This window comes from Poromitra crassiceps (assembly GCF_964638095.1).
Source record: "Poromitra crassiceps genome assembly, chromosome: 6".
In the NCBI taxonomy this organism is placed as follows: Eukaryota; Metazoa; Chordata; class Actinopteri; order Beryciformes; family Melamphaidae; genus Poromitra; species Poromitra crassiceps.
In genome coordinates, this window is record NC_139627.1 from 10,250,075 (window position 1) to 10,271,406 (window position 21,332).

Below are 21,332 nucleotides of genomic sequence, written 5' to 3' on the forward strand. Positions count from 1 at the left end.
TCACCAGTTACCAACATCCACCCTCTCAGGTCTCTGTTAAGCAACTAGATCTATCTCACCAGTTACCAACATCCACCCTCTCAGGTCTCTGTTAAGCAACTAGATCTATCTCACCAGTTACCAACATCCACCCTCTCAGGTCTCTGTTAAGCAACTAGATCTATCTCACCAGTTACCACACATCCACCCTCTCAGGTCTCTGCCAAGCAACTAGATCTATCTCACCAGTTACCAACATCCACCCTCTCAGGTCTCTGCCAAGCAACTAGGTCTATCTCACCAGTTACCAACATCCACCCTCTCAGGTCTCTGTTAAGCAACTAGATCTATCTCACCAGTTACCAACATCCACCCTCTCAGGTCTCTGCCAAGCAACTAGGTCTAGGGATGGGCATGGGTACTTGAGTACTTGATTTGGACATCAGTATTCGCCCAACGGTTCAACTGTTCGAGTACTGGCTTTTTGCATTTGTTTTGACACGAGGGGGAATCCTGTGCAGAGTAGACAGATGGACAGTTGCACACTTCTCCATAACGTAGGCCCGATGAAACTCATTCAAAGCTTGGCACGTTCCACAGCAGAATCCCCCTGCTCTACCATTAGATAGCATTAGCTGCTCTACCATTAGATAACATTAGCTGCTCTACCATTAGATAACATTAGCTGCTCTACCATTAGATAGCCTTAGCTGCTCCACCATTAGATAGCATTAGCTGCTCTACCATTAGATGGCAGTAGCTGTTCTACCATTAGATAACATTAGCCAAACTTTGGTTCCGCTTGTGTGTTTCCAGTTGGACACGGACCCCCTTTTATTTTCGCTTGGGTGTTAATTTCGGACCATAATTTCCTGATTTTCCCCCATTTTCTCCCCAATTATACTTGGCCAATCTATCCCCATGCTGCCCTAGTGGCTGCCCCGGGCACTGCTCCACCCTCTGCTGATCTGGTTCGGACCATATTCTTACGCACGATTTGGTGTGTGTGAGCAAGTACTCGAGCATTCTAGTATTCTCACAAAATTGCTTAAAATTCCCATCCCTACTAGCAACATGGAGGAGTGATGGTTATGTTATTCCTTTGTTTTTACCAACCCAGAGTCTATCAGCCTGATGACTAATAAGACTAATCTAGACTTCTCATTGTTTACAGTCCCATTGATGCAAGAACAGATTTGGAGCTGAGCGATTCCAGGTGTTTTAAGTCCAGATGGCATTTTGGATAATAATAATAATAATAATAATAATAATAATAATAATAATAATAATAATAATAATAATAATAATAAAAACTATATAGCTGCATATGAGATGTCATCGGACTATAAACAATGAACGGAAGCGGAAGTCTAGGGGCGGACATGTCCGCTCAACACCAGAAACCCCGAAATATCGCCCGTCTGTCCCAGACTCTTATTAGTCGTGAGACCGATAGACTCTGCGTTCCCAGATTCCCAACAGCCTGGCCACCAATCACCTTCTCCGCCTGCTTTGCCTGCGCTAAGGAACGTCCAATGAAATCTCTAGATTCTGATTCAGCATGTTTGCTAGTTCCAGGCTGGCACCAATGATTTTCTCCTGATCCATCACCCTCGCTCTTCCTCTCTGTCGTCTTCTCTGCATCTGTCCCACTAGCTCACATCATCATCATCACCAGGTTCCTTCCCGCCATGTTTAGAAGTACACTTTTTCATTATTGCATGATTCTTTCTTTCTTTGACATACAGTCACTTCTCTACCTACTTTCATTGAAGTAGCCACACCCCCACGAGAATAGTCTCTCAAGACAGACGCGTTGGCTCCCCTCGATGTCCAAATGCTCCCGCCCACCCATCTGTACTTCAGCAGCTCTCAACGTTGGTCAAAAATGTGCCGCAACTCTTTGAAAAGCGGTTAAGGACCGCCCCCTATGAATTGACCAACCACAGAGCTCCTTATTTGCGTGACACAACTTGTGGGGGTGGTACATTTTGAACGATGCACCAATGCACACAGACAGCCAGACTTCCGTTACAGCCCAGCCAATCAGAGGCTTGCCATGCATCAGAACCCGGAAATGTTGACTTGTGAATACCTTCAAATACCATCGAACTTCCTTCCAGGCGAAAGCGTTGTTTTTTTCTCTTTGGAAAATGACAACTTCCTCTGTCCAAATGTTAATGGGCTGAAGTACAGACTGTCTCTTTAACGAGCTGAAGTACAGACTGTCTCTTTAATGGGCTGAAGTACAGACTGTCTCTTTAATGGGCTGAAGTACAGACTGTCTCTTTAATGGGCTGAAGTACAGACTGTCTCTGTGTTAACGAGCTGAAGTACAGACTGTCTCTGTGTTAACGAGCTGAAGTACAGACTGTCTCTGTGTTAACGAGCTGAAGTACAGACTGTCTCTTTAATGGGCTGAAGTACAGACTGTCTCTTTAATGGGCTGAAGTACAGACTGTCTCTTTAATGGGCTGAAGTACAGACTGTCTCTTTAATGGGCTGAAGTACAGACTGTCTCTGTGTTAACGAGCTGAAGTACAGACTGTCTCTGTGTTAACGAGCTGAAGTACAGACTGTCTCTGTGTTAACGAGCTGAAGTACAGACTGTCTCTTTAATGGGCTGAAGTACAGACTGTCTCTTTAATGGGCTGAAGTACAGACTGTCTCTGGAGCCTTTGGAGAGTGTGGAAGAGATAGACTGGCTTGAGAGACTACCTCTGGAGCTATTCATTGTTTGATTAATTGATTGAATGATTGATTGATTAGTTTGTTGTCTACTCTTCCTCCCAATAGATACACACGGGCGATCCGGGTACAGCTAACTGCCTCCCGTCTCTCTCTCTCTCATGCCGGTTAGCGTTACAAAGTGATCGATTCATACAATTGGACAGTTTGTTGATAGAGTGGGCATGGCTAACATCATGACATGTGGACAAAGATGCAACTTCATGTTTTGATTTTTTACACCGACAAAAAAAAAAAAAGCAGTTTAGATGGGAATGCATGAGAGGGGAAGAGCGCCCCCCCTGCTGTGTTTCTCTTGCTTAACCCCACTTCTTTGTACGCATCTATGATAGTCAAAAAGCATTTGTTTCAAAATAAAAGTCCCTTCTTTTACTTGTTCGCCGAGTTTAGCTGAATTTTGTTTTTTTGATCAGTTCACTCAGCAACTCGAGCACCTTGGAAGAGCTCCTAATCTCTGCCTTCTCTCAGTTCTTCTTACCTCTGCTTGATCCGAAAACGGTGTGAATCTCTGAGCGTGTAGCGCGCTTGTGTGACATTTCCTGTTTTATTGGATTTATATATATACGTGTATTTGTTTGTATTGTTTTGTCTTTGCTTGTCCGTGTGTATCTATCTGACTCGCTTGCATCCAAGAGGAGATCAGGGCACGGCTTCATCCACAGTGTGGCGTTAGATTGCCATTCAGTCAGAGAGGCGCCGCTCAACAGCGGCTGCGCAACGTTGTTGTTTTTCCCTTGTTTTTTTTTACAACAATTTGTGATATGTTTTGTTCCCCCCGAGCAGTCCCCCCACTTTTGTGTTATTTTTTCTCATACTGTATATATATATATATATATATATATATATATATATATATATATATATATATATATACAGTATATATACTGTATATATACATACATACATACAGTACATACATATACATATATGTGTGTGTGTGTGTGTGTGTGTGTGTGTGTTGTGTGTGTGTGTGTGTGTGTGTGTGTGTGTGTGTGTGTTGTGTGTATAGAAATCTTGTTCCTTAAAACTGGGAATGCTGAAAATAGTAGATGAAGTAGAAGAAGAAGGTGATTCCAGAGGCTTAGTTTGTCCGTTGCTTCCACTTTGTGTCAAAGCTCCCATAATTTGCCGCTTTGTAGCGGCCATGTTGTGGTGGCCATTTGGCCTCTCCGCAAAGAAGCGTCCAGTTCAATTCAATTGGAGATGCCAAAATGGTGCAAAGTAGCGAAAGCAACTCCTACAACTCTGCAGCTCGTTCCTAGAGACGAAGAAGAGAGAGGATGGGAGACAGGCGAGAGGAAAGTAATGGCGGATCTGATTGGTCGGGCTGAAGGGTCGGTTGTGATTGGTCAGGCTGAAGGGTCGGTGTGTCTGATTGGTCGGGCTCAAGGATCAACACGTTTGATGGGTTGTTAGGTCATTATGGGAACGCTGTCAGAGGAAGTGGTCACTCATCATCTTGATGAACTCCGGCAGCTTGGACCTGGAGAGAGAGAGAGGGGTGGGCAGAGAGAGGGGGGGTGAGAGAGAGGGTGGGCAGAGAGAGGGGGGGTGAGAGAGACAGAGGGAGAGAGAGAGGGGGTGAGATAGGTGGGCAGAGAGAGAGGGGGGGTGAGAGAGGGGGGGGGGTGAGAGAGACAGAGGGAGAGAGGGGGGTGAGAGAGAGAGGGTGGGGCAGAGAGAGGGGGTGAGAGAGAGAGGGTGGGCAGAGAGAGGGGGGGGTGAGAGAGACAGAGGGAGAGAGGGGGGTGAGAGAGACAGAGGGAGAGAGGGGGGGTGAGAGAGAGAGGGTGGGGCAGAGAGAGGGGGGGTGAGAGAGACAGAGGGAGAGAGAGGGGGTGAGAGAGAGAGGATGGGGCAGAAAGAGGGGGGGGGGGGGTGAGAGAGGAGACAGAGGGGAGAGAGAGGGGGTGAGAGAGAGAGGGTGGGGCAGAGAGAGAGGGGGTGAGAGGACAGAGGGAGGAGAGAGGGGGGGTGAGAGAGAGAGAGGGTGGGCAGAGAGAGGGGGGGTGAGAGAGGGGGGGTGAGAGAGACAGAGGGAGAGAGAGGGGGGTGAGAGAGAGAGGGTGGGCAGAGAGAGGGTGGGGCAGAGAGACAGAGGAGAGAGAGGGGGTGAGAGAGAGAGGTGGGCAGAGAGAGGGGGGGTGAGAGAGACAGAGGGAGAGAGAGGGGGTGAGAGAGAGAGGATGGGGCAGAAAGAGGGGGGGGGGTGGTAGGAGAGAGAGGGGGTGATAGAGAGAGACAGAGACCAGAGACCAGTGCCAGATATATGAGGGTTGGGTCGGTGAGAGAGACAGAGGGAGAGAGAAGGGGGTGAGAGATACAGAGAGAGGGAGAGACAGTGAGAGAGAGAGGGTGGGGCGGAGAGAGGGGGGGGTGAGAGAGACAGAGGGGAGAGAGAGGGGGTGAGAGAGAGACAGAGAGAGGGAGAGACAGAGGGAGAGAGGGTGGGGTGGAGAGAGTGGGGGTGAGAGAGAGAGAAAGTGAGAGAGAGACACAGAGAGGGAGACAGTGAGAGAGAGAGAGAGAGAGAGAGAGAGAGAGAGAGAGAGAGGGTAGATGGAGAGCGAGAGAAGAAGACATTCAGGAAGAAAGACATTTATGCATGTGCATACACATGCATGCAAGCAGGCACACACACACACACACACACACACACACACACACACACACACCACACACACACTACACACACACACACACACACACACACACACACAAACTACACGCCACACACACACACACACACACACACACACACACACACACACACACACACACACACACACACACACACACACACACACACACACACACACACACACACACACACACACACACCTCTAAAGGAAGCTATAGAAACACAATCAACAACATGTCCCAGATGTTTGCAGAACAGTTTGGGTGTTTTTCATTTGTAAGCAGTGCAGCTGCTTTAAGGTCCCGTTCAGACTGGCTGGCTAAATCTGATTTCTGACCTTTTTTTGAACCTATCCAGATTCTATCCAGATTGGTTTTATGAGTCTGAACAGCAACAAATCTGATTTGTATCACTTGTCACAAACCACTTAGGAGGTAGTTTCAAATGCGATTCCAATTTGCTTTCGACCGATGTGTCTTCTTCAGTGCGGATGCTCTGATCACTCAAATCGCATTTCAGAGTGTCTGTTGCCGGGGGCGGGGTCAAAACACGAGCAGAAACACAGCCGACATGTGACATGTGTGTCATGTGACATGTGTGTCATGTGACATGTGTGTCATGTGACATGTGTGTCCGTCGGCCCGTCCGTGTGTAGCACGAGATGTCCGCGCCCGTTCGTAGCCTAAGCCCCTCCCCCCCGGGTCAACAAGTGAGCGAGAGAGAGAGCGAGAGCGGTTCGGTGGTCGAGCGAGGTCGAGAGTGAATGGAGAGAGAGAGAGCGGCGACCTAAAGCTGCTACAACGTCATCGTCAACGTGACACACACTAACAGATTAGCCGTTAGCTTGCTAAACATGCTAACGCGTTCAAACACATCTACCTGCGCAACGAGCAATGGATTTCAACGTGTTGCAAATCGGCGTGACTTGTATTTGTTAATGAAGCTCAGTGCCGTATTGCTTCCGTACGTAGCCTCGTCTACTAAACCTGCGCTGCTTACTTCAACACCTGAGTGTGATTTTGCCCCCTTGAAATGAAAGTTGCCACAGTCATTTATGAGTTGGGTTAATTTCCTAAGCCCTGGGCCCATGAAAGTTAGCCCGACCGATATATCGGTCCACCGATATATCGGTCCACCGATATTATTGGCCGATATTGGCCGATAACCGATATATCGGTATTGGCCGATATGTTAGCCGACATTGCAGATATTATTCTTTTTGTATTATTTTTTTTATTATAGAGAGCATGTTGTGTGTATTTGAACTTTTTTTTCAACTCAAGTTATATTTGATATTTGTTCTATTTGTGTTTTTGTATTTCTAGTTATTTATAATTATTACATTCCCAGTGAAGTTTACTGTTTCATTGCATTGATGTCATTTTGGACAATAAAGCTGTAGAATATCCTGCCTACATTACATATCTCAAGACATGTCAAGTCATATCTTTGTCAAATGTTTGATATTTGAGGGATCATTGCAATTATTATTATTATTTTTTTACTTATTTTTTATTCCACACATATGACAAACAATTGGAGATGCACATACAGTTACACTTGTTTTGCAAGTTATCCTCCCTGTCTGATCCATACATTAATGTAACTGTTGTCTTCTTCAATGGCAATCATCCTATCATTACCAGTGAATTGACATTACATTAAATAAATCCAACACACAGACATAGTGGATTATACTCAAGACAGGGATTTTTTTTAAATAATATAATGTGTATATATAATACAAGAATATCGGCCGATATGTCGATATCGGATTTTTTTTCACTCCCTAATATCGGTATCGGCATCGGTCAGGCTCTAGATGAAACCTATCAAAATCAATGGAGAAGAACTAGTGCATTCCTGTATTTGTTCTTTGGTTGTAAAACTTTGGTAAGACAAGAAGATGTTTGTGTTCCTGGAGGAGTCTCTCCTCCTTATCACTGACACACTGTGACCTTTGACTCCTCTAACTACAGCTCATCACAACAGCTCACACACTCCCTCCATCTGGAGCGCACGCACGCACACACATACGCACGCACATGTAACCGTATGAGTCCCAGGTGCAGGCCCGGCGTTGGAGGGGGGCCTGACCGGGCCGGGCCCCCCCCATTCCCCAAACTGGCCCCCCCATTAAAAAAAATTTTTGTTGCTAAAAACGTTTTTCCGTTTTTCTGTTTTAAAGTTTAAAACGGAATCTGGCTCTCATTAGGCATTGATTAACTGAATGCTATTGCTAACTGTTACTTTGAACATCCATTTGCAATGATTCTGGCTGGATATTAACTATTGTAAATTTGTCACAATGAATGCTATTTGTGCACAATGTGTAAATACATTTAATATTAAATGTTTAGGCCTAATTATTTGTAAACACATTAGAGATGTGTGTAGTTCTTCATAGATTTAGCCTCTTCATTTTGCTCTCAAATGCACCAGGTTGACGAATTTTACTTTAAAATGTACAAAATCTCCTTCCCCCCTTGGGTAGCTTGGCCCCCCCAAGCTAGGGGCAGGCCCCCTCTGTAACTTGGGTCTGGAGCCGGGCCTGCCCAGGTGGTTGGGAGTGAATTGGTTAAACTCAATCCACAGCCTATTAATCTACTTTAGCGAGGAAGTCTCTGAAAGGTCTGCAACCTTCTACCTCTGATACCTCTAGATTATGGTGACTTGTTATTGAATGCTTCGGCCCAATGTCTGCGGTCGCTAGACACAGTGTATCATTGTGCCTTACGTTTTGTCACTGTTACCCACCATTGTACCTTGTATGCAAACGCTGATTGGCCGTCTCTGTATGTACGCAGGTGTAGCCACTGTTTGAGTGTTATCTATTCAACTCTTCTTGGACTGGTCCCTACTTACTTGTGGACACGCGAAGCCAAGGCCAGTATAGCCTGCAGATGTTCTGCAGTGGACTGTGCCACGTGTTCGCATTGAGCTAGGCAAAAAAACGTTTACATTTGACCTGGAACACCCTCCAGAAAGACTTAAAAAATAATAATAATAATCTCAATGAGTCTTTTACCTGGTAAAGGTTTCATAAATAAATAAATAAATAAATAAATAAATAAATAAATAAATAAATAAATAAATAAATAAATAAATAAATAAATACAAAGTTTCAGACAAACAAATTACCCAAATTTCACTAACAAGCAAGTTAAAAAAATTCAGGAGAACAAATTACAATAAAATAAACATGGGCAGACTGTTGAGTCTGCCTCTAAGTCCTTATGGCATTTAAATGCATCAAGTGAAACACACTCCAAAAACAAATATTGAAAACATAAACGGTAACTCCAAACACTATTCTGCAAAATGTAAATGATAAGAGGGAAGGAGACCGAGAATTGCCTTATAAATAAGGACGCACCAATGGACAAGTCTGCGGGTGGCCAGTGCAGACCAACCAACCCGAGCATATAAGGTACAATGATGAGCACCCTACAATTTGTAATACATCTCAAAGAACTTAATGGTAAACAGTGTTGATGGCATACAGAGGCAAAGTGACCGCCTACTTCCTGCTTCAACACTGTACCAGAGATTTTCATCCGCCACTTATTTTCCCATACACATTTCGTAAAATGCTTATAAAAATAGTTTTACTGGTTCAAACCAAACGGTTCAGATATATTTAGAAACAGGAGAGATCGCATAACATTTCACTGGGACCATGTTGTTTTAAGTTTTGGTCCGAGTGAAATGTTCTATGGTCTCTCCCGATTATAGCGTTAGCTGAACCGTTTGGTTCGACGAAGCAAAACTATTTTATAAGCATTTTACGAAATGTCTATTGGAAAATAAATGGCGGATGAAAATCTCAGTGCTGGTACAGTGCTGAAGCAGGAAGTGACGTTCCACTTTGCCTCTCTATGGAGGCACTGAGAGGATAGGATGCATGCATGTACAAAACATCACCATAATCGAGCACAGGCATAAAGGTGTCATAACAAGTTTCAGTTTCTGCTGAAGATGTGGTTTCAATATATCTATCAGGCTAAATACCTGCTGGTGTCACCGGCACACACACACACACACACACACACACACACTCCATGTGACGTGACGACTGCTTTGTGTTTGTCTCAAACCACTGGCACGTCGTCAAGGTAACGCATGAGGGGAACGACAACACAGTGACATCACACAGTGACATCACACAGTGACATCACACAGTGAGATCTGACAAGACACACCCACACCATGTGACCACATGTGCTATTAGGACTATTCTAACAGAAAACAAAAATATGGAAACACACACATTCAGTGACGCACGCACGCACGCACGCACGCAAGCACGCACGCACGCACGCACGCACGCACACACACACACACACACACACACACACACACACACACACACACACACACACACACACACACACACACACACACACACACACACACACACATTAAAAGCACACTTACTGCCAATCTGTTGTTAGGATGTACCCCATGATAGAGAGAATTACATTATGGCTTCTTTTGCTTTACAGCTGAATGTTATCAGTTGTGCCAGTTTTGCACGCTGTCACTTGAATTTAAAATTTAGCATCAAAATATATTGAATATCTTATGATTCATCCAGTTATATATTTATTTATATAATTATATATATTTATAATACAATGTGCAGACATTGAAAGTTAGATCCAATCACATTTTATAGGACAATTTCATCCAAATTCCAATTTCTTTTTTTTGTATCTTTGTATTTGGAAGCAAATGTGGAAACATATATTGTATGCATGGCCAACTGATCACTTTTTTGGCTGAAAAACAGGAACAGTCCTTTTCATTTTATTGATTTGAAGAAGCCAAAATGTAAAAAAAATAATAAGTTGAAATGATTGATTGAAGTCACTGATTGATGGGTAATTTTTTGGAAGGTGGGGGGGGGGGTTACAGAGAACTCATCAAATCACCGGCTCCTGATTGGTTGCTGCTTAATTTGAGTGAATGAGGGCTGAGGTAACGGGCGCTACGGATGGTACAACAGCAGATTAGTGTATAAGTGAAATCTTCTGACCATTGAGGGGAGGAGATGTTGTTGTTTACATTTGTCCCATGGGGTTGGGCCCGTCGCCCATGGCGGCGGCGGCAGCGTGGTGCGCGGCGGCCAATGAGAGCGGAGTCCCGTCCGTCGTCACGGTGACCTTCTCCTCCTCACGACGCTTCAGACAGGCCGCCTTCGGGTTCAGGTTCCGCTCTGCACGGGACAACAGGGGCACGCAAAACACACACACACACACACACGCACACAGGCACACACGCACGCACGCACACAAACACACGCGCAAACACATACATGCACCCACACACACATGCACGCAGCCATGTACGCACGCACAGACACACACACACGCAGACGCAAACACACACGCACACAAACACCCGCATGCACACGCACGCCAATACACGCACGCGGGCGCACACACACACGCACGCACGCACGCACACGCACGCATGCACACACGCACGCACACGCACACACACACACACACACACACAGTGGAGTTCCCGCATAACCCAACACAAAGCAAACATAAACAAGTGAGAGAGACAGAGAGGGAGAGAAGGCATTATTTATTTTTTATCACGTTTTTTCGGATTACCCCCATTTTCTCCCAAATTGTACTTGTCCAATAGAGACACTGCATGAAATAGGCCACGCCCATCACGGGGGAAAAGCTCCGTTCATTTCCACACACCAGCGTCATTTTCCTTGTATTAAACATAGCTAAAAGCTGTTGTGTGGTGGGGCTGCGCAGACAACAGAAGTAAAAAATCGCCAGTTAAACTTTTTTTGTACTCCCGAGCAAAACAAGGAAGCCATTGAGAATTGGCGAGAAGAAAAATGTGGATCTAGCTGTCAAGAAGTAAGTTGGAGTGTTCATCTTCCGTATAGACGATCTTTTTGTGCAACACGCAACCATGCACGTGACATAGGAGAACGCCAGGATTGGAGGAGGGGTTTCCGTTTTCCCCCGTCTTGGGCGTGGTTTCTGAATGATGACGCGTTACGCAGTGTCTCTATCCCCCCCCCCCCCCCCCCCCCCCCCCCCGGTAGGTGCAGAGTTACTGACTGAACGCAGTCAGTAACTCTGTACCTACTGACTGTTTCTACTGACTGTTTCTGCATTCTGCATCTTGTCTGTCCGCTTTGGTCATGTGTTTTCTCTTCTCTTGTGATTGTATTTCACAGGAAAGCACCAATCAGACTGAACTGATAACCTGAGGCTGGTTCAATAGAAATCAACAGGTGGCACTGCCCTCTTCTGGATCTTAGGCAACACTGCATATGCTGCATACAGTGATATGACTAATGAATTGTGGTACTAAGTTGGTCCATGGTATAACACCCACAACATCATTTAATAACATAACTACATCATTATGTTTTTGGCACACACTTTTATGTCAATTTTGAACTGTCTTAACTGTATCTCTGTATCGTTTGTGTGTTTTTAGTTGTACCTGTTTAACCCATCTTACTGTTTATTCTTATTTTGTATTACCCCCCCCCCCACACACACACACATTTATTTATACATACATATATACACACACATATACACACACATATATATATATACATATATACATATATATATACATATATACATATATATACATATACACATACATATACACATATACACACACACACACACACACATATATATATATATATATATATATATATATATATATATATATATATATATATATATATATATATATATATATATATATATATATCAGTTTGGATTAAAAGCCAAGCATGGTACTGACCTTTGTATTTATGCATTGAAAGAGGTTATTGATATGTATAAAGGTAAGAATTCCTCTGTTTTAGTGGGGTTTATTGATGCATCTAAGGCATTTGACTGAGTCAACCATCAGAAACTATTTTTTAAAACTGAGGGAGAGGGGCGTGCCTGTTAGCATTATTAGAATCCTGGCATTCTGGTATGCTAACCAGACCATGCAGGTAAGGTGGGGTAATACGGTCTCTGCTCCTTTTGGTGTCTGGAATGGCGTTTGTCAGGGGGGGCTTCTTTCCCCCGCCCTGTTCAATCTTTATATGAATGAACTCTCTGTACAGCTCAGCAGCTGCTGAACGGGATATGTGATTGGTAACACCACTGTAAATCACTTTAAATTTGGTCCCCCTAAAAATTTCTTTTTTTTTTTTTTAACCTGAGGGGGCAACTGCCCCTGATGCTTAGAGCCCACTTTACACTGTTTACACAGCCTGGGACACTTGTTAACCCTAGAACAATAACGTGATTTAAAGTCACACCATCACTAACGTCGGGTGTATTTCACCCGATGCAATATACCCCATAAAACATACTTCTCATCAAAATATCTTAAAGTACAACAATACATGGCAAATTGAGGTACTCTTCTTCTGTTTTTAAATGTGAAATATCACAAAAAACACAAAAAAGTTTATTATGTGGGACACTATAAAAAATATGTCAAATTCGGGAAAAATGAGGTAATCACTATAAAAATAAAAAATAAACCCAAAATAACAGGAGCTCCCAACTTCTCCTTCGGTCCACCCATTCATGGGACTTGTGTGGTGAAAAAAAAAAAAAAGTCACCACAATACCATTGTAACTAACCAGAAGATATTTTACCCTCTATCACTAACGTCGGGTGAAAATCACCCGAACACGTAGCTGGTAGAAAAAACCATGAATGGGAGCAGGGAAACAAACCTACATTCAATGACGTCAGTGAGCATCCTGAAGGTACCTAAGGACCCGCCCACCTCAGACAGCAGCAAGACAATGAAAATCACGTGAATTCAATTGTCCGGGTAAAAATCACCCGACGTTAGTGTTCTAGGGTTAAAGCCGTGATCATTGTGGGATTATTACACCTGATAGCTGATATTACACTTTTTGCCAGCGCCTGGCAAAAGAGAATTTGAAAAAAAAAAAAAAATTGACAAAAAAAAAAATGAAAAAAAAAATTGACAAAAAAAAAAAAATGTCCCCCTAATTGCAAACTCGTTCCGGCGCCACTGGTTTCCAACAGTTGCTGAATATCTGTTCTGACTATGGAGGTCGTTTTGATGTGAAATATAATGCTAAAAAGAGTGTCACTATGATCTGCAGAACAAGAGGTGATAAGGATCTCTCCATTCCTTCTTTTTATCTGTCTGGGCAGGTGCTGGCAGTTTGCTGTCGAACTAAATATTTGGGTCATATTATAACTGATCAAATGAGTGATGATGATGACATGTACAGGCAGAGGCGTGTACTGTGTGCTCAAGCTAACATGCAGAGGAAGAAGTTTTATTTTTGCTCAGATGATGTAAAGGTAAACCTGTTTAGAGCCTACTGTACTCCTCTGTATACTGCCCCCCTGTGGGTCAAGTTTAAGCAGGCTAGCATTCAAAAGCTCCAGGTTGCTTATAATGACTGCCTGAGGATCCTTCTTATAGGAAGCCAAGGTGTTGCAGCACCAGTGAAATGTTTTGTGGAGCAGGAGTTAACACCTTTCATGCCCTGTTGAGAAACCTGATGTATAGGTTTATCTGTCGTCTGAATATGTCTCAGAATATGCTCATTATGTTGCTCTCTCAACCCAATCTCAGTGACACTAGATACATGTCTTCCATCTGGAAACACTGGTACAGTGCCTTACTGTAGAAATGTTAGGTGCTCTTATTGTGTTGTTTACCTGTTTTATATGTATTGTGTGTTTTTTTATTGGACCTTGTGTCTGACAAATAAAATAAAGTGATGATATACAAACACATATATTCTATCACTCGTGGTTTCATATCACTGGTTTTGGGTTTTATTGCCAGGCACATTGTTTGATTTTTTTCCCTGATTCCCCCCCCCCATTTTCTACGCAATTGTTCTTGGCCAATTTCCCCCCCTGCTGCCCCGGTCGCTGCTCCGCCTCCTCTGCCGATCTGGGGAGAGCCGTGGACTAGCACCATGCTTCCTCCGACACATGCGCAGTTGCCAGCCGCTTCTTTTCACCTGACAGCGGGGAGCTTCACCGGCAGGACATAGCACATGAGAGGATCCCGCTATTCCCACCAGTTCTCTTCCGCTCGGACCAGGCGCCCCGACCGACCAGAGGAGGCGCTAATGCAGCGACCGGGATACATACCCTCAATCCGGCTTCCCTCCCACGCAGACACAGCCACTCGTGCCTGTATGTGGACACCCGACCAAGCCGGAGGTAACACGGGGGCGCGAACCTGCGACCCTCGTGTTGGTAGGCAGGGAATCTACCGCTACACTACCCGGATGCCCATGCCAGGGACATTGTAAACATTGTTTTTAGAAAATGGCTCTACAAATAAAATTATTATTATTGCTGTTGCTGTTGTTGTTATTATTCTATGTTATGTTGATACATGGCACATTATTCACAGGATGAGAGTCACTGCTTGGTGCATTAAATTAGCCTAACCAGATTATATTGCTGTTAAATTGTACATCATTTTACAGCAAAAAGCAGCTTCTAACCTCTAAAAGCTCAGTATAAACCCGATGGTAAATCAGTAATTTGGTCTGACCAGCTAAAATTATTGTTATTACCTCTGGTCCTACAGCAAGTCAAGTGTTTAACAGTAAATATTAGAGAACTACAGTGATCTCCAGCTCCAGACCTCTTCAAACTGACCCCGGGTCTGAGGTTATCTGAGGTTCATAATGTTACATCAGCTATTCAGCTTGATACATGTAACTGTATCTGAAGTTCATAATGTTACATCAGCTATTCAGCTTGATACATGTAACTGTATCTGAGGTTCATAATGTTACATCAGCTATTCAGCTTGATACATGTAACTGTATCTGAGGTTCATAATGTTACGTCAGCTATTCAGCTTGATACATGTAACTGTATCTGAGGTTCATAATGTTACATCAGCTATTCAGCTTGATACATGTAACTGTATCTGAGGTTCATAATGTTACATCAGCTATTCAGCTTGATACATGTAACTGTATCTGAAGTTCATAATGTTACATCAGCTATTCAGCTTGATACATGTAACTGTATCTGAAGTTCATAATGTTACATCAGCTATTCAGCTTGATACATGTAACTGTATCTGAGGTTCATAATGTTACATCAGCTATTCAGCTTGATACATGTAACTGTATCTGAAGTTCATAATGTTACATCAGCTATTCAGCTTGATACATGTAACTGTATCTGAAGTTCATAATGTTACATCAGCTATTCAGCTTGATACATGTAACTGTATCTGAGGTTCATAATGTTACATCAGCTATTCAGCTTGATACATGTAACTGTATCTGAGGTTCATAATGTTACGTCAGCTATTCAGCTTGATACATGTAACTGTATCTGAAGTTCATAATGTTACATCAGCTATTCAGCTTGATACATGTAACTGTATCTGAGGTTCATAATGTTACATCAGCTATTCAGCTTGATACATGTAACTGTATCTGAGGTTCATAATGTTACATCAGCTATTCAGCTTGATACATGTAACTGTATCTGAGGTTCATAATGTTACATCAGCTATTCAGCTTGATACATGTAACTGTATCTGAGGTTCATAATGTTACATCAGCTATTCAGCTTGATACATGTAACTGTATCTGAGGTTCATAATGTTACATCAGCTATTCAGCTTGATACATGTAACTGTATCTGAAGTTCATAATGTTACATCAGCTATTCAGCTTGATACATGTAACTGTATCTGAAGTTCATAATGTTACGTCAGCTATTCAGCTTGATACATGTAACTGTATCTGAGGTTCATAATCTTACATCAGCTATTCAGCTTGATACATGTAACTGTATCTGAAGTTCATAATGTTACATCAGCTATTCAGCTTGATACATGTAACTGTATCTGAAGTTCATAATGTTACATCAGCTATTCAGCTTGATACATGTAACTGTATCTGAAGTTCATAATGTTACATCAGCTATTCAGCTTGATACATGTAACTGTATCTGAAGTTCATAATGTTACATCAGCTATTCAGCTTGATACATGTAACTGTATCTGAAGTTCATAATGTTACATCAGCTATTCAGCTTGATACATGTAACTGTATCTGAGGTTCATAATGTTACATCAGCTATTCAGCTTGATACATGTAACTGTATCTGAAGTTCATAATGTTACATCAGCTATTCAGCTTGATACATGTAACTGTATCTGAAGTTCATAATGTTACATCAGCTATTCAGCTTGATACATGTAACTGTATCTGAGGTTCATAATGTTACATCAGCTATTCAGCTTGATACATGTAACTGTATCTGAAGTTCATAATGTTACATCAGCTATTCAGCTTGATACATGTAACTGTATCTGAAGTTCATAATGTTACATCAGCTATTCAGCTTGATACATGTAACTGTATCTGAGGTTCATAATGTTACATCAGCTATTCAGCTTGATACATGTAACTGTATCTGAAGTTCATAATGTTACATCAGCTATTCAGCTTGATACATGTAACTGTATCTGAAGTTCATAATGTTACATCAGCTATTCAGCTTGATACATGTAACTGTATCTGAGGTTCATAATGTTACATCAGCTATTCAGCTTGATACATGTACCGTAAATTCCGGACTATAAGCCGCGGCTTTTTTCCCGTTTTTTGGCCCCTGCGGCTTATATAACGGTGCGTCTTATCTATGGATTTTTTCAGAAAAAAAAAAAAAAAAAAAAAAATCTCTCTTTTTTAGCACTCTTTCTAACTATAAATCCACTTCTGTTTTAATTTCCTCTCTTGCCCTCTTTTCACCACACCGCGGACACTGTGTGCACTGTAAAAATAAACAACGGTGGTGTTGTGTTATGTTGTTTTGTTGAAATGTTGTAATACGGTAAATGGGAGCTTCCTCAAACAGCCATCTCTTCCCGACAATCCCCTCTGTGCGTGACCACTTACATATGGTAATTACGGTAAGCAAACGGCCACTCGGGCAACAACTCCCTCCCCCGACTACCAGGAGAAAATCACAAACTTCGGCGAATTCACACAAAGGAAGATCAAGGAATATTCACAACAAGACGAGCAGTAGAAGCAACACTCTCACTTACCATGGGGAAGGTACGCAGAAATTCACACGAGGCAGCTTTCAAGTTGAAAGCAGTCAATCTCGCATTAAAAGAGAGCAGCCGCCGATCAAACAGAGCAGCCGCGCGTAACCTGGGCAAAAGGGACTGTCCGTCCGGGGGAGAACTACTGAACAACTCCCTCCCGACTATCAGGAGAAAATCACAAACTTCGGCGAATTCACACAAAGGAAGATCACGGAATATTATAGGAGTGTGAAAACATCCACAATTACCAACGGGTTCCAAAACGCTGGACTGCTGCGGGATGAAGAGGATGACGCCACGGGGACTGCCCCCTAGTCCGATACCTCACGAGTCCGATACCTCACGAGTCCGACACCTCATGGTTTTGGGTTAGGGTCTGGGGGAGGTTAGGTTTAGGCGTGGGGGTGGGAGAGGTTAGGTTTTGGGTTAGGGTCTGGGGGATGTTAGGTTTAGGCGTGGGGGTGGGAGAGGTTAGGTTTTGGGTTAGGGTCTGGGGGAAGTTAGCCTCTTTTTTCGGACTCGTGAGGTGTCGGACTCGTGAGGTATCGGACTCGTGCCATGGCACCTGAAGGAGAGAGGAGAGTGGTTGACGAAGCCACCCTGAACCTGTTCGTTTCCGACACTGAAGATGAGGACTTTGGTGGTTTCAGTACGCAGGAAGAAGAGGAAGACGAGGATTAGTGACTTGACTTCTCTGGTTACAGGTTTGCTGCACATATACGGTAGCCTATTGTTGTGTGATTTTGTCTGGGGATTAGTGACCTGACTTTTGTTTTGTTTTGTTGAAATGTTAATAAATGGGAGCTTCCCCAAACAGCGATCTCTTTCCCGACATTCCTCTCTGTGCACGAACCCTTTCATATGGTAATTAAACATCAAAACACCCGCGGCTTATAGTCCGGTGCGGCTTATAGAAGAAAAAAATAGTCAATTTTGGTCCCGCGGCTTATACACCGGTGCGTCTTATAGTCCGGAATTTACGGTAACTGTATCTGAGGTTCATAATGTTACATCAGCTATTCAGCTTGATACATGTAACTGTATCTGAAGTTCATAATGTTACATCAGCTATTCAGCTTGATACATGTAACTGTATCTGAGGTTCATAATGTTACATCAGCTATTCAGCTTGATACATGTAACTGTATCTGAGGTTCATAATGTTACATCAGCTATTCAGCTTGATACATGTAACTGTATCTGAGGTTCATAATGTTACGTCAGCTATTCAGCTTGATACATGTAACTGTATCTGAGGTTCATAATGTTACATCAGCTATTCAGCTTGATACATGTAACTGTATCTGAAGTTCATAATGTTACATCAGCTATTCAGCTTGATACATGTAACTGTATCTGAAGTTCATAATGTTACATCAGCTATTCAGCTTGATACATGTAACTGTATCTGAAGTTCATAATGTTACATCAGCTATTCAGCTTGATACATGTAACTGTATCTGAGGTTCATAATGTTACATCAGCTATTCAGCTTGATACATGTAACTGTATCTGAGGTTCATAATGTTACATCAGCTATTCAGCTTGATACATGTAACTGTATCTGAAGTTCATAATGTTACATCAGCTATTCAGCTTGATACATGTAACTGTATCTGAGGTTCATAATGTTACATCAGCTATTCAGCTTGATACATGTAACTGTATCTGAGGTTCATAATGTTACATCAGCTATTCAGCTTGATACATGTAACTGTATCTGAAGTTCATAATGTTACATCAGCTATTCAGCTTGATACATGTAACTGTATCTGAAGTTCATAATGTTACATCAGCTATTCAGCTTGATACATGTAACTGTATCTGAGGTTCATAATGTTACATCAGCTATTCAGCTTGATACATGTAACTGTATCTGAGGTTCATAATGTTACATCAGCTATTCAGCTTGATACATGTAACTGTATCTGAGGTTCATAATGTTACATCAGCTATTCAGCTTGATACATGTAACTGTATCTGAAGTTCATAATGTTACATCAGCTATTCAGCTTGATACATGTAACTGTGCATGTTTGGCTTTTGTCCAACAGGGTTTGAAGGCCCATGGAAGTGTAGACTTTCACTCTATAGAGTCTATAGAGTGAAAGTCTACACTTTCACAGGCTTTCAAACCCTGTATAGAGGGTAAAACCTATAGTATAGAGGAATATGTAATCCTGCAATTTAAGCAGTAAATAAATAAATAAATAAATAAATAAATAAATAAATAAATAAATAAATAAATAAATAAAGAAAGAATTTGATGTTTCTACAGTAAAATCCCATTGCTGCAGAATCAGGATGACAGCCACAGTCTAGTGTAGGATCTTGGTGATTAGCTAGCTTTATATTGTTGTATATTTATAGAACATCTATTATATTATATAATCTATTATATTAAATATGTTTAGATATTTCCATCAACTACCACTCCGTGGCCGCAAAAAAGAAACATTATTTTCCTTTTTCCAAATTCACGATGCTCCGATATCCAATTATTTTTGGGTAAAGATTATATAAGATATTTAGAATAAATAAATAAATAAATACATAAATACATACATACATACATACATACATACATACATACATACATTAATAAATACATTAAAACATTAAAACATGAAGAATTTGAAGGTTTCCACAGTAAAATCCCATTGCTGCAGACTCAGGATGACAGCCACAGTCTAGCCCAGGATCTTGGTGTGAGTAGCTAGCTTTATATTGTTATAAATTATATTTATATGATATTGTATTATATAATATATCAATGTCAGTGGTGCTCTAATCTAACAGTAATACTTGGTGTGACTCGTCAGGTAAACCTTGCCTTGACTGAACCAACTTGACTGTCACCTGTTGAAACCAGACTCAGGATAAGAGCGACAGTCCGGTGCAGAATCAGTAACTTGGAGTTCTGTACTGCTTTATATTAACGTGAAACATCATTTTAATTCAATTTGTTTCAAATCTGAAGTCTAACTTGTTGAAACCAAACTCAAGATAAAAGACTGGTGCAGAGTCAGTTAGCTATAGTATGTTTGTATTATAAGGTGAAAAAAAAAGGTCCCTAGCTGGTCACACCTAGTTACTGATCCTCCAACAGGCTGTGGCCGCCATCTTGAGTGTGGAGCAACAAGACAGAGGTTAGGTTTCACCTGTAAATTCAATTAAAATGATGATTTTTACCTGTCTTGCTGCTCCAGACTCAAGATGGCGGAAACAGCCTTCTGGAGGGGACCAGGAACTACAGTAGGCGCGCCTGCCTAGCTAGCAGTGGGGCAGTTAAGCATAACAATTGTGCATTTTGCAATACAAGCATATACTTTGGTACACTTATAGTCATTCCAAGCATTCTAACAATAACTGGATTTTCGAGTATCGAGTATCGAGTATTGAAATAAAATAAAAATCAAATCAAATGTTTTGAGTGCACAGACTGGCAGCCCATGGAAATGTTAACTGCAATACAGGTGTGTAGACTAGTCTGATATGAATGATCTTGGTGTCAAATCATACATTTTATATGGGGCAGAATTCAAATTTGGAATTTTAAAATTGCTCAGAAGCTTCCTTCTACAGTATCTCACAATTCAAGATTTTAGGTTTTGGTCAGTTACTTACTTTGTGTCTTGAATTGTGAGATAGAAGGAAGCTATTGAGCAATTTTAAAATTCCAAATTTGAATTCGTCATCATACGAAATGTATGATTTGACACCAAGATCATCCATGTCAGACTAGTCTACACACAATGTCCTAGGCTGCCAAGTCTGTGGCCGAAAAAAAAAAAGTAAATTTCTTTTTTCCCCAAATCGATGATGCTCTGATATCCACTCCTTTTTGGACTGTATATGTGTACC

General features: G+C 42.1%; 1 protein-coding gene across 1 annotated transcript in view; it reads right to left on the minus strand.

The window, feature by feature from the left end:
• Positions 1-4,161: 4,161 nt before the first annotated feature.
• LOC310777691 (transcription factor 4-like) overlaps positions 4,162-21,332 on the minus strand; it is a gene marked incomplete at both ends in the record, with an annotated part of 428,152 nt that continues 410,981 nt past the window's right edge. The window contains 2 exons of the mRNA XM_083638069.1: positions 4,162-4,210; positions 10,436-10,586. Of these exons, the coding sequence (XP_083494195.1) occupies positions 4,162-4,210; positions 10,436-10,586 (200 nt within the window). The remainder of the gene's footprint in view (positions 4,211-10,435; positions 10,587-21,332) is intronic.